At 42.4% G+C, this 15,262-nt stretch overlaps 1 protein-coding gene across 2 annotated transcripts in view; it reads left to right on the forward strand.

The window, feature by feature from the left end:
• Nucleotides 1–15,262, forward strand: part of TRPC5 (transient receptor potential cation channel subfamily C member 5) — a 106,637-nt gene that overhangs the window by 25,060 nt on the left and 66,315 nt on the right. For both annotated transcript variants that reach the window (XM_074601035.1, XM_074601036.1), the window contains one exon: nt 8,899–9,297. In XM_074601035.1, the coding sequence (XP_074457136.1) occupies nt 8,920–9,297 (378 nt within the window). In that variant the 5' untranslated portion in view covers nt 8,899–8,919. The remainder of the gene's footprint in view (nt 1–8,898; nt 9,298–15,262) is intronic.

Below are 15,262 nucleotides of genomic sequence, written 5' to 3' on the forward strand. Positions count from 1 at the left end.
TGTCACTCCAGTCTTCAAGAAAGGCAAGAAGGAGGAGCCGGGGAACTACAGGCCGGTCAGCCTCACCTCCATCCCTGGAAAGATGATGGAACAGCTCGTTCTGGGTGTCATCTCAAGGCATGTGGAGGAAAGGAAAGCTATCAGAAGTACTCAGCATGGATTCACCAAGGGGAAATCATGTCTGACTAATCTGATAGCCTTCTACAATGGCATGACTGGATGGATAGATGAGGGGAGGGCGGTAGATGTGGTCTACCTTGACTTAAGCAAGGCGTTTGACACGGTCTCCCACAGCATCCTCATAGGGAAGCTTAGGAAGTGTGGGTTAGATGAATGGACAGTGAGGTGGATAGAAAACTGGTTGAAAGATAGAGCTCAGAGGGTTGTGATTAGGGGCACAGAGTCTAGTTGGAGACCAGTGACGAGTGGTGTTCCCCAGGGGTCAGTACTGGGTCCAGTCCTCTTCAACATATTCATCAATGACCTGGATGAGGGGATAGAGTGCACCCTCAGCAAGTTTGCTGATGACACCAAGCTGGGTGGGGTGGCTGACACACCGGAAGGCTGTGCCGCCATACAGAGAGACCTGGACAGGTTGGAGATCTGGGCAGAGAGAAACCTTATGAAGTTCAACAAGGGCAAGTGTAGGGTGCTGCACCTGGGAAGGAACAACCCCATGCACCAGTACAGGTTGGGTGCTGACCTGCTGGAGAGCAGCTCTGTGGAAAGAGACCTGGGAGTCCTGGTGGACAACAGGATGACCATGAGTCAGCAATGTGCCCTTGTGGCCAAGAAGGCCAATGGCATCCTGGGATGCATCAAGAAGAGCGTGGCCAGCAGGTCGAGAGAGGTCATCCTCCCCCTCTACTCTGCCTTGGTGAGGCCGCACCTGGAGTACTGTGTCCAGTTCTGGGCTCCCCGGTTCAAGAGGGACAGGGAACTGCTGGAGAGGGTGCAGCAGAGGGCTACAAAGATGATTGGGGGACTGGAACACCTCTCTTATGAGGAAAGGCTGAGGGATTTGGGTCTCTTCAGTCTGGAAAAAAGACGCCTGAGGGGTGACCTTATCAACGCTTATAAATACTTAAAGGGTGGGTGTCAGGAGGATGGGGCCAGGCTCTTTTCAGTGGTGCCCGGGGACAGGACAAGAGGCAATGGGCACAAACTTGAACATAGGAAGTTCCACCTAAACATGAGGAGGAACTTCTTTACCCTGAGGGTGACAGAGCACTGGAACAGGCTGCCCAGAGAGGTGGTGGAGTCTCCAACTCTGGAGACATTCAAAACCCGCCTGGACATGTTCCTGTGTAACCTGCTCTAGGTGACCCTGCTCTGGCAGGGCGGTTGGACTAGATGATCTCCAGAGGTCCCTTCCAACCCTATGATTCTATGATTCTATGAAAACATCCTGGTCCGGTGAAGCAATGGTCTGCTCCTGTCCCCAGCGTTACGAAGGACTCAAGTGCTGAAGCAGTAGGTTCAACAGAGAAACCTAGCAAGAAAAGAACCAAATTGACAGTTGGCTTGAAGAAGAAAGCAAGGAGTATAAAACACCTCATCTCTTTGAATGGTTAGGCTTATGATGTGAGTTCTTCTCTATGTCAGGTCAATCCAGATGTGAGGAAGGGCTTGTGTGCAGGCAAACTTGTCAGTTTCATTTTCAACTACAGCAGTTATATATAATAAAAGCAAAAGTTTTTCCTGCAAATTTTTCTTACTTACGTCTGCAGGCGAGTACAGTTATAATGGATCTTACCATCTCTCCAAAATTAAATCTTCCTTTTCCATCCTGAATACCAGCCTTGGCTACCAGCTAGCTGACTTTGATTCTGCAGAGATGTGGCAAGGAGAAGCCTTGCATCTACAAACCCCCTGCGAAACCCATGCGATGTTTCAGGCCTGTAGAGCTCAGCCTGACACCAAGGCCAGTTTCATTGTGTTATTCTGGAAAATTTCATTGTGTTAGCCTGGAAAAGAGGAGGCTGAGGGGAGACCTTATCACCCTCTACAACTACCTGAAAGGAGGTTGTAGAGAGATGGGGGCTGACCTCTTCTCCCTGGTGACAAGTGATAGGACGAGGGGAAACGGGTTCAAGTTACGTCAGGGGAGGTTTAGATTAGATATTAGGAGACATTTTTTCACTGAAAGGGTTATTAAACATTGGAATAGGCTGCCCAGGGAGGTGGTGGATTCACCATCTCTGGAGGTGTTTAAAAAAAGGGTAGATGGGGCACTGAGGGACATGGTTTAGAAGTGGCTCTTGTCAGGGTAGGCTAAAGGTTGGACTCGATGATCTTAAAGGTCCCTTCCAACCTCAACAATTCTATGATTCTATGATTCTCTCTAGGTTCTTCTGCTCTAGTCATCACTAGAACACGGGAGAGCCCTTCAGCTCTTCACCCAGACAACATGATTCGCATCTGTTACATGCTGGCTTTTAGGCTCTCCCCATGGGTTTAAGCATATGTGGTAGAGTGTCATGATTTGTTATGTTCCTTTGAAATATGTATGTAGCTGTGCTCCTCTGCTTGAGAAGGCAAGGTCAAACCAAGTGCTTTACACATGGAGTGGAAAGTGGTAAATTTTGCAATGTTCCTTGCTTCCTGCGCAAGTTTGTGCTACAGAGTCATACTGGTTCTCAGTAAGGCTGTGTCCAGCGGAGAGAGCTTATTCATCTAGTAGAGAACTCAGCTGTGCCAAGATTTCCATCCTGCAGCATTAGGTAGCCTTGCAAATGTCTTGGGCTGACATGATTGAGCACCCTAAAGCCAAAAGGCTGAGAACTGAGTTTGATTCCTAAGTTTTAGTTAGGACCACTGATTGCTCAGAGAGGAACAGGTACTTTCTTAAGCCCAACAGTATCTCAAAACGTACTATATAACGTACTATCTTTTGTAATTATATTTTTATATACATACAAATATATATTTATATATATATACGCATACCCATATGTGGTTGGTCATGACTCATCAATTGATTATGCAGCGGAAGAGAATTATACCAAAGAGTTGGCCTTTCCAAATCAAACATATATATCTTTGATAATTGTCACCCTCTCCAGGAAGTTAAGAATTGCAGCTGGGACTTGAGTCAAATTATGACATTTGAGTTACTGGCAAAGAATTTTCTTCTGGCTTCTGTAAATTTATAATCTGAAGTTTGAGGTTGTCTTCTTTTACAAATGCTTCTTAGATTAGAAGGCTACATGCAGTACCCCAGTGACTATATGCATTCTTACCTATGCCTGAAGTGATGATGAGTGAAAAATGTTCTAAGAAGAATTTTTCTCAGTATCTTCTAAGGACATATCCTCCAATGTGAATCATGAACGACTGCAGCTTTGCATTTTTATCACATACTCTATTAGTGCTCTCCCTTTCACTCATCTTGGGCAATGAAACTAGATTACTCATCTCCAATTTTATTAGCTGTCGGTTTCTCATTTTTGTGTTGTACTGCAACCCTGCAAGTTTTGGAAAGCACTTATTCCAGGGGAATGATATATCTTGTATAACTTATGAGCTGAATATAAACTTCCTGAGATCATGGGACCTTTGCTAAAGCGAATTTACACAGCCATATACACCAGAAGGTCATTGCAATTTTATAATTTTAAAATACTTCTGAGGTTGTACATTTATCCAGTAGTGGCTCTTTTTGCATTTAAAAGGATCAGGAAAAATTTCTGCTTCTGACCAAAACAATGATGAGTGTGATGCAGAGACATCATGAGAAGCAGTGAGACTGAAGTTCGCAATCTGGTTCCCACTGAACCCCATGGAAAAAGCAATTTTCTGGGACAAGAGAGTATTGTTGCAGAAGAAAAGGAACTGCAGAATGTTACAAAGTCAGTTTTATTTCCTCAAACTGTGGGAGGTATAAGCTCAGTCAGGCATTGTTAGTAAATAAGATCTAGAGCACTTAAAAGAAGGATCCAATCACAAATTCAATTGGTCCATTAACTACATGTAATATTATTTACCTAAGTGGCCCTTCTGGACTATTTAATAACTCAGGTTTATAACCTTTTTAAAAAAGATCAATATTACTGAGCACACAGTCTCTGAGCATGCTGAAAGAGTCAGGCCATTTTAGCAGTTATGGTCCATGGTTTCCAGACCTGAAGTCCAGATTAGAAATGCAAAATGAAGAAAATACTCTGCCTGAAATACTAAAAGGAAAAAATAGCCTTGAAAAGAAGGATGGAGCGAAGCAGGGAAGTAAGATGTGTTGCAAGAGATCAGTTCTTTTATTGGGCTGATACAACTAGAAAATACAGGCAGGTTTTCCAGCACATAAACCCTTCTGCAGATACGAGAAAGAAGATGTAGTGACATTTAAAGCCACACACACAGTTTTGCCAACATGTGTCAGAGTGAATCTCCAGTAGGAGGGAACAACCAACCGCTCTATTTGCAGCTTGGCAGATGGGGTGTTTTGTTGTCTGCCCTAATGTGTGATGTGAGTTGGCTGTGTACTGAGTCCCATCGAGTGGGAAAGGAAAGGTACCTCTTGTCTATTGATCTTGTGTTCAAGACCCAGTACTTGATTTGTTCCTCAGGTAGTCAGATGCTCACATCAGCTGTGAGCGATGAGGTCCTATGTCTTAATTCAATACCCCTACAAGTCTCTGCTGCTTCCATTACACAGGGAGCTCAGCAGTCAGGAGCAAAGGTGCTTTTCTACCTCTTAATCAGCATCATGAAAAGTCAGATGATGATGAAAGCAAATAAAAGCCAGGAAGGTTCTGTTTTATAATGGGCCTAGTGACTACATGGATGTAAACTGGCATTGGCTCCTACCCTGTCACTTAATCCCATTTCATACAGGTCATTCTGATTCCCGTGAGACCATGGCATGTGGGAGTGCGTACTGTGTGTAAAGTGGGAAACAAGGGGTGGTTCAACTGCCAACACATCCTAAAAAAATTTGTAGTAAAAAGTCATGGAATTTTTAGTGGCAAAAGGCAGTGCTGCTGAGTGACCTTTGACTGTCTATCTTCATTAACCACGTCTCTAACTAATGGCTACTATTCAGTGCTGCTCACCCGCCCTTCTTTATCCTTCCTCTCTCCTCGCTGATTCTTACACATTGCTCAGGCTGCCCCCCTTGCCTTTTCCCGTGCTGCCACACATCACTCCAAACTTGGTGCAATTTTTGTGATGTTCTCTCTCTGATGAGAAACATTGGAAAGAAAAGCTAATTTGTTCTCTCTGTTGTCTCGTCACTCTCGGTGCTGAAGCAATCTCTGGTTCACCTGGGCGTGATACATCAGTGTGATGAACTGATCGTTTGGTATCAAGTTGTGATCCAGAGTGAGAGACACGCAGGAGTGTTGAGGACAGTGCAGTGTCTGTAGAGAGTGCTGACTGTAGACTTCTTACAGACGGTGACATGTATATAGCCACGTCTTAGTTTTCAGCAAAAGCCATTGTTTTCAGCCCTCGACTGAAGTAATACCATTCCCTTGTGTCCATCGCAGGAGTCCAGTCCAAAAGCAGGCAGCAGGAGAACCGAACAAACCCATCTGTAGCAGCTGTGGTGCCATTTCACTCTTCTGAGTGAAAAAGGTGGCCCTGTTGGTACAGGGGATAGATATGTCTGAACTGAGTGTTGGAAGATGCAGATAAATTTTTTGCAGGGATAGCAAAACCATTTTGTGTTATTAGACAAAGTAATGTGGCTGGAAACCTTCCTTCCCCAAATCAGACAAGCTGTTTCTGCCAGGTACAGCTGCTTTTTATGGGCTAAAGCTCTCATGTTTGTGCCAGGCAACATAGAAGTGGTGTCAGGCTGAAATGGCTTGAAGATTTGGACTAATAGTTCAGGGATAAGTGTGACCCAACTGGAGAGAGGTGATAGAGTCCAAATTGAGTGGTAAGTCCCTTTCCCCTTATCTTGTGTAGTTTGTTATGCGGTTCTCTTAGTTTTTCTACACCTGTCTGTGCTGCAGGTATCACCACTGCATTAGCCAGTCATTGGATATTGTCTGATGCATCTGCAATCAGGCATAGACTGGAAAAAAATTTCATTGCCCCAAATATTAACTCAAGTAGCAGAAAATGCCTCTCTGTGAAGAGAATTCATATGGAAAATGTGTATTTTCAGGCTCTCTGCGCAGATTCCAAAATTTTAATGTGGCCATGTTTCTGGTTTTGACACCTTTCAAGTACTTCATTGTTTCTTCTCTAGGCACATATGAATTGCCTACCCCTTCTCTTACATTCTCTCATCAGCATTTTTGTCATTTTTTAACTGTTTAGCAGGGGACAGTACCATTCTGGGACAAACAAGTGGTCTACCAGCATTGTCTGTTTCTTTCATCAAGAGATGCTGCCTCCAGGAGATTGGTGGTATTGGGACGCCACAGCTATGGAGCAGTGATCCGTGGGCTCATTCATTCCATCCACATGTTTGACTGATGCTCTGTTAGCCAGTTTTGGAAGAGAAAGACATCACGTTTGGAAGGTCCATCTGTAATTGTGCTGGATCTAGGCTGAGGGGTGGCTCTGCAGCTAAAGGTTTTGCTGAAATCTTTCTTTCATGTAATACAGGCAGACGTATATTTGTTTTGATACTGCATGCTTTCATTTCAAAACCCAGTCAGCAGTGTGTGATTGTTGGGCTATGCTGATAATGGCATGAGAATAATTCAGGGCAAATGATTCATTTTGTGAGTCTTTCCTGTTTGGTTTTATTGCAACTTCTTATGTGCTCGAAGTATTAACAAAATGCTTTCTTGGACTGGGGTTGTACTGGGAGATGAGATCTCACCGAGAAGTTAAGATATCTGAAGCTTTCTTTTCTTTCTACAAAATTGTTGGAAAGGAAAGGGATCCAATTCTGGCATGATGTTTCATAAGGTGACATTTGTTATAACTCATTGCAAATGTTACTCACCATCTACAAAACATTCAATTAAACTGAAGAGCAATGAAAAATACCCAGTTCCACTTTAGCAGCTGCACTTGTCACCAGAATCCCTCAGGTTTTTTGGAGCCAACAGATTCCCCCCTGGAGATGTCCACACAGTGGCTACTGTCCTCTGCCACCAGTCCCACTGCTTGCTGTTCCCTGCTTCTGTGAGCTTGATTGTCACACGAGGACAAAATTTCCCTTCCCATTTGGGCTTATCCAAAAGATCTCTTTGGTCCTTACTTGTTATCAGACCTGTTCTGTTTCCTTTTGTGTCTTGTCAGTATTTCAGTGGGAATGGGCTGGATCCCACAGGGATAACATTTTCAAAAACAAAATTTGAAAAATTACCTGTGATGCTTAGTCCTTTTGAAAAATGGAGTAGTTGGTTATATATGTAGTATATTGAGACTTCAAGCTCCTAAGTCACTCAAGATTGTTCCTTAGTTCTAAATGTTTTAGTGGCACAACGTTTCCATAGAAAATAAGCCAATATATTTATGATAGCTTCTATCCAGATCATAGGTCCTTTTGCCTCTAACACTTTTGTGTGTGTCTTCAGGTTGAAACATATGTGCAGAGAGCTGTAACTCTGGAAATACAACAAACAAAAACTTTTCTCTTACTTGTAGGAAAACAGGGTACTAAGAGAGCACATCTTTTGAGATGCCAAAACTCGTTGTTACAGATCTCGGGCTCCCCAGGAAATTCGCAGATGTAACTTTGCTGTGTGCTACAACCACCCACTGTTTTGCAGTGTCAGCTGGGCTGGAGCTCAGATCCACCCACTCCCGCCGCGCCGGGCCCATTACACTGGAGCTAAAGGCAAAATGCAAATTGGCTCTGCTGAACGTGGTTGCCTTATGGCATGCAGTGGGACGGTAAAAAAAGAACCCATGGCGACTCGCTCCCCTTTCGGCACCTGAACGACAAGATCCCCTTTCTCATTATCACTTTATCAAAACCTCATCTTTCCCCTGCATAGGGCACTAAAATGGAAGAAACCTCTGGCTAATTTGCTGCAGGAAACCATTCAGCTTTGGGCAAGGAGATCGAATAAGTCATCCAATTAGTTATAGCTGTTGGTGTCCAGTGGTCCTGAGTTGATGTGGTTTATTGATGCCAAGCAGAGGTAAATAAGCATTTTTCCTTATGTGTGAATACCTGTCCAGCCCATGTTTCCTACGACTCCAGTCACCTGCGAGGCTCTTTAAGCTGCAGGAAGGAAGAGTAATTCATTCCAGGGCAGGATTTACTTCTCATTTTCCTAGACCATAAACAACATCACTGCCTCTGGAGAGCAAGGGTGGTGGCTTTCAACATCAGCCTGTCTTCAGGTCCTATTTATAAATGAGGAGAGTGAGAAAATATGTTTAAAAACATGCAAGCTTTAAAAATAAAACTATGACCTAGTCAAAGAATAAACATTAAGGAAAAATAAAAACCTATTTTAAGAGATGGAAGCAGAGAAGAAGCAGCAAAACCAATCAGAATATATCATATTACTGTAAATAGGAGGGTGCAAATCAGCAGCTCCCATCACTGACAGTTCAGAGATGCTGAGGACCTGGCTTAGCAGTTAAAAAGGAGGGAAGTGAAAAAAACGTTGAGCGGGAAATAAAGGAAAGATGAGAAATCCACCTATTTGCACATGTGATAGATTATCCATAAACAGCAAGATCATGCTTCTGACCAGATAAAAGAAATCAATGGTATAGTCTTTAAACCAGACTTAAAAATATACTGAGTGTCTGTAATTCTGTGTACCTCTTCTGAGCAGTAGTGTAACCTTTATTTTTTCAGATAGCCTTTTACTGTGGGGTTGCTCAGGGGGTGTTACAGTCACTGCATTGAGAATAAAACAGCTTAAAAAGGGATTGGAAGTTTTCACCATGATGGACCTTTGGAAATTTGTCCCCTGTGAGGAGCAGATTGCTCATCGGTTTTATCACATATGCATCCTTCTTCTTCCCCCATAGGTTGCCCGGTCACTATGAACAATGGCCCAGCTATACTACAAAAAGGTAAACTATTCACCGTACAGAGATCGGATCCCATTACAGATCGTGCGAGCAGAGGCAGAGCTCTCAGCGGAAGAGAAGGCCTACCTCAGCGCTGTGGAGAAGGGGGACTATGCCAGTGTGAAACATGCCTTGCAAGAGGCAGAGATCTACTACAACATCAATATTAACTGTATGGATCCTCTTGGTCGCAGTGCCCTTTTAATAGCCATAGAGAATGAAAATCTGGAGATCATGGAGTTGCTTTTGAGCCACAGTGTGTATGTGGGAGATGCTCTGCTGTATGCAATACGGAAAGAGGTGGTGGGAGCTGTGGAGCTGCTGCTGAATTACAGGAAGCCGAGTGGTGAAAAACAGGTTAGTAGAGTGTTCCAGTTCAGTTTTAAACTATTATTCTGTGTTAGGAAAGTGGTACTGCACAGAGAGGTGCTGTGCAGGAGTCATGAAACAAAGTCCTTAATGTAGATCCATTGCTTTAAATGCCCAGAGTAGACGTGGGCAGTCCTATTTGGATGATAACTTTCCAGTCTGAGCAAACATGTTCTGCCTGACTTAAATACTCAGCATTTTCAATTTCACTCAGTGTTCTTTTCAGTCTTACAGTGCTTGTGAACATACTGATTTATAGGTTGATTTATATACGTGTACTTTGTAAAGGAATTTGGGGCTGTCTGAAATTATATTACAATCTATAAATATGAACTATTGCCATGCTGTTGTACTGATACTAAGTGGAATTGCTTTTAATAAGTAAATCCTGAAAACACACAAGCTTATAAATAACTGTGAGCAAGCAAACAGTCTGCTAGGTTTCAGTACTTAGCCATAGTACAGACATATCATCTTGGTCTCCATCTCCAGAGAGCTCTAGTTCAGAAATGCTGAGGCAGTACATAACGTTACAGCAGGAGCTAAGCTGCTATATATCTGAGCAATGAACAACTATGACTTGTAGGAAGGGGCCTTAGCTACAAAGCCACCAGTAAGTTACATAAGGATCTTTGTGAAAACCCAAAGTCTGAGTCCTGTCACTTCAAGTGTCACATATCACACTATCCCTAACTTTTCTTTTTTTTTCTTTTTTGCTTCTTTTCATTTGCAAGTACTACTGCCAGTAACAGTAGTTTATATACTTTACTGACCACTGACAATTTTTGCATGTTCACTGCTTAGAAAGGAACATTCAAACCTTGAGTAATCCTTATATATCAAGCCTTGTTTTTGAAGCCTATGTGAACACACCCCTCTATGTGTGAAAGAAGAAAATGATTAATTAATACCAGTCAATCACAGAAGAAAATGTTTTCAATGGATAGGCCCCTTAGTACATAGTTTTTCAATAGTAATTTTATGTAGCCAAAGCAAACAATAAGGATCAACTCTGACAACATTCAAGAGTGCTCAACTTAATACTTAGCAGCATTCTGCATGCTGTAGCAACATGATTCTAAGGTGTGGTTTGAGCACTAGAGAGATGAAGAATCTCTTCTATGAGACCTAAAAATTGAAATGTTAGTACTAGGTTTTAGTCTCACAAAATGTAAGTAGCAAAATACAGACCATATGTGGAGAATGAACCATTTTTATCTTGGTCTTCTAGAAATTTTGACAATCCTATAGGCCAACAGGACAGAAACTACAATAGAAGAAAGGTATTTTAAGTAGCATGAGGAACTGCCAGTAATTATTGCACAAGTTTCTCCTGAAATGTCATGGAAAGCAAGTGGTGGGATTCACATGGATTTCTATAAGATCTCTTGAGTACCAGAACTTGTGTCCACTTGAATTCACAGCCTTGCTGGCTTAACTGGACAGAGGTCCATGAAATAAGGTTGATATATTGCAGCTGAAATTCAGCTCCATCTCTAGTTCAGTGATACGTTTCATAGTAGGTCTGCTTCATTTTTCTTTATCTCTGTGCGAGTGTGCAGCTATCCTTCTGTAGCTAGGTTTGCATCTGCTGTGAAGTTTACAACTTGAAGGAGAACATGTGTGTGGGAGAAGAGATGCAGTGCCAGTTTCAGTTTTATTTACAAGGTTTGTTACAGGGCCAGATTTCATCAGTACATTTTAAACTAGTACTGGCTTGATGCAAGATCCTATGTACAAACTAGGATTAATTTCCCTGGCTGTGGTTCGGGCTCTTCTGTAGACCGCAGGAAGTGTTTGCCAGTAGAGGGCTGCAGGACTGGACTTCCAATTCAGCAGTTCACTGATTGTTCATGCAGTGATGGTAATTAACATTTATTTCATGTGTAGTGATGTAACATTAAATGGAAAGAAGTGCTTAGTTAAGCAAAGTTGGGATAAAGTCGGTTAGCTTGTCAAATCACAAAGCTAATACAGGAAGGGTTCCTGATGCTCGTTCCACAGCAGTATCGATACACGTTCAGTAATTACCTTTGCTGGGCTCTGTCTCAGAATGTCCTTTGGGAATCCCATACCTAATTGCTTTCACAAAAAGCACCTGATAAATCAGATTAGCACAGCTTTGTCCTAATCAACTACTTGTATGTTCTAAAACATATAGAAAACCAGCTTCTTCTGGTTGAGTAGTAACAAAAATTCACACTTCATAGAACGGTTTCTGTCTGGCTGAGAAATTTGTAAGATAGTGTCACAGTACTTCTTTTATATAAGGTTTAGTATAATCTTGTCATTAAATGTACACAAGGTTCCATTTGCCTGAACAAACCTGTGTGAAGGCAGCTCCTTGGCTCACATGTAGCAGCCTATTTCCAATTAGGGGCTGTCTGTCTTTGCTGCACTCCAGGCAAAGGTGCAGGAGAAGCATCTTCTGATTGCTCTCTCTTAAATGTTCTATACATCACCTTCGTTCATCTGAGTCTGGGGTCTGTGAAAACCTTCTAGTTCCTGTTTTCCTGCTGTCTGCCTCTGAGAGGTTATTATTTGACTCTATACCAAAGTCTTGTTCTCTGTCTGCCAGGCATGAAGACCTGTTCCTATTTGCGTCTGTTCACATCAGCTCAGTTAATTGTTTGCATCTCAAAAGCAGCTGAGTAGCATCGTTCAGCATAATCCATTTTATGGGCATGTATCTTTGCTCATTCCCACAACCTTATCATTGTACCACAGTCCTGACTGAAAGTGTTACAGTTTGCATTATGCCACTCTTGTGGGGTTACAGTGACTGCATCTAGTTAGCAAAAGATAAACCCAAAACAAGGCAGAAAACAGTGGCCTCTTACAGACTTGACCTGCAAAGCAGTTTCGCTCACCAGCCACCGTCTCTAAAAGGTGATGTGTCCTGGGCGCTCCATACCTCTCTCTTGAGAGCTGCCCGAGGGGAAGAACTCTGCTTTTCCCCTGTATGATGACCTTTCCAAGGAGCAGAAGTAAGAAAACTTTCAAATATAAGAAGTGACCTTTCTTGTGTTCCTTATGTAAGAGAGTCATGGTCTCATTCACGATGTAAGGGACAGGGAGAAATGGATGAAGAGGTTGGGCAGCAGAGATGCTTGTGTCCTGTTATTAAGTGAACGCAGGCAGCCGTTATTCTGCAAACCTCTGCTAGACTGCTGTTTAAGTGCCATTTACTGAAAATACCATGACAATGGCAGGGGTAAGTCATAGCCAGTAACTATAACAACATTCTTCTCCCACACTGCAGCCGTGCGTGTAAGGGGTGTCTCGGGAGAGGAAGAAATTACTCTGTTTACATGTGGAGCGTATGAGAGCCAGGAGCATGAACCACCTCTCTCTAAAGGCTGCTACAAAGCACATGATAGATGAGTGTGCTGAACAGTGATGTGTTTAAGTAAATGTATTTCCTTTTAGGTTTACCTCCAAGCACGGTTCATGGGCTATTTTAAGAACTTAACATTTCTCCCCAAATCTGTTCTGCCCGGTCCTGACAACTTAAGCCACTGTTTTGTGTACTACTCTGTGAGTCTCTTGATAAAGCTGGGGAGAAGACTTCACCAGTTACAGCCAGAATAACTCTATTGCTAATAAAGTTACAGCTGTTTTGAAAGATACTGTCACCTATGGGAGATTTTGGGTTCAGTGAGAGAGTCGTCATAGTGCAAGCATCTTACTTTGATACCATGGGAAGACCATAAAGGTGTGCTGATGTGCTTCGCTCTCAGCAAAGAACAAAGCCCAGGCTTTAAATCACCCATTCTCTTCTTCAGATCAGAGCTAACCTTTCCTCAAATATGCCACACCATGCTCTGAGGTGCACTCTCACTTTTATTTTTACTGTCAGTGTGCAAGTGTGGTCCAGAGCGCAATGGGAGATGCCTGTGTGCAGAGCATGTGGTGCTGCAGGCTGCCCACCCTGCCCACCCACCGCAGCAGAGGTGGGAGCTTTGGTGACCTCAGTGGGACGTGGTCTGGACCCGGCACAGCCCTAAGAGCTGAATTCTCAGGGAAATAAAGGAAAATTCAATTATCTACTCAAAATAGATTAAGTAACAAAAGAGCTTTTCTAGTTCTGTGATTTTTACAAGTTCACTTGCTATTTCCAAACGTTATGTAATTTATTCCAATTAATCCTCCGAGCTTTTTTTTTTAAACCATAGTTCACTTTGGTCAGTCACTTTGTATTGCTGATTGGTCACTTAAATTGTAGGATACTTTGTTTTTCCCTAAATAGATGACGGACATTTGGAAAGCAAGCAGCCTATTCATGAATATTAAGAGGAACAACAAAACAGACTAACATTCCTGGAACCTGGAGGGTATGCAAGTGTTGCTTTTCCTGCAGAGATTTGTAGTCAGTGAATATGCATTCTCCAGGAAATAAAAGTGAGCCTAATCTGGTGCTGTGATAGTTATTGTTTGGTTTTCAGGACAGTGAAGGGGCTGATATTGTACTGCATAGAGCCAAAAGAGTAGTATATGTGCTGCATAAAGCCAAAAGAGTAGTATATGTGTACTGCACACTGCTTGGCATGGCAAATCCATAGTCAGGTCTTCCACACGATGATTGTCATGTTATTTAAATAAAACAACAAACCACTGAATAATCATCAGAAAGAGTGGGGCTAGGATACAAGTAGTGAAAAACAGCACACAGATGCAGTATTGACTTTGTCCCAGGCTTGTTGAATCAGGTGGCTCATCTCTTTTGGGGTTGGAATGCTAAACTGCACAGTTGTCTGTGCACAGGACAGGTCCAGTACCTACAATGGCAAAAGAAGATTTTTTGTACTGTTCTATAGGTACGCATCAAAACCAGATCTGGCTGTGGTCCCATGGAGTTGGAATTAACAGGGAACTTGAAATTGCTTCTTTCATTTTTTTGATTCACTACTACTGTAGGAGCAAGGGAATGTATACATGAAGCCTGTTGAACAAATTCTCTTTTACAGTAAAGTCTTCTGTCTACCAACCTATTAGATCTTTGAGTTTTGGTGGAGTTTTTTTCCTAAAAGTCATATCAGAAATTTTTTTAACTATACAAACATAAATACAGTGGGTTATGTTTTCAGCCAGGCTGGAGTCTGCACCTAAACTACACCAGCAAAGAGCAGGAAATATATGTCTGAAAATTCACATTTTCCTATATATTTGATTCACTTTCAGTTTATCATTAGTAGTAGTTGTATTTCCAGACATTTTGAAGCCCACTGAAATCAGTACAAATTTTCCCTTTGACTCCAGATGAGGTCTTCAGGGGCATTTTCTTAATGGCCTCCTGTGTGAATCCTGTGAAGTGGTCCTGGTTCTCCACTAAACATGCATCATAGCTTGCAGGGTAGCGCTCTCAGTTTGCACAGATCTTGCACCGTTTTTTGCCTTGCCACAGTGAACGTGTGTGCACGATACCAGACACGGTCTCTGCTGACTGCTGAGCCCTCCTTCGGTTCTTTAAGAACCTATAATCAGCCATCTGAATTACTACATGTTCATAGTGTAGCCATAAGCACCTTTACGGGTAGCTGTTTTCTTCACAACAATCAGAGCTGACATCAAATGTTTGCATAAGGATGATACTAGCATCTCTCTGGTATCTGCCAAAATTAGCAATTTGCTCACGGCAGATGGCTCCAAATTAATCTGGTTCACAGATGGGAGTACAAATACAATTCCTCAATAATGAGAATAAAAAGAAAAGGGATCTCAGTATTTATGACCGTGATTCAGTTTGTTTCGATGGTCCAAAGGCTTTCTGAATCAATGAGATCTCAACAGATACCTATCCATATGTCTTCCAAAAGAAGGAGCTTTACAGAAATAAATCCTAGAAAAATATGGCTGTGAAGAGGAGAGAAAAAGGCAGGTTTTAAGTCTGAGTTGCTACACTTGATAGTATTAGCGAACTTAAAATTTGACCTCAAAAATCCTTTCAGATGAG

This window comes from Larus michahellis, chromosome 9 (assembly GCF_964199755.1).
Source record: "Larus michahellis chromosome 9, bLarMic1.1, whole genome shotgun sequence".
NCBI lineage: Eukaryota > Metazoa > Chordata > Aves > Charadriiformes > Laridae > Larus > Larus michahellis.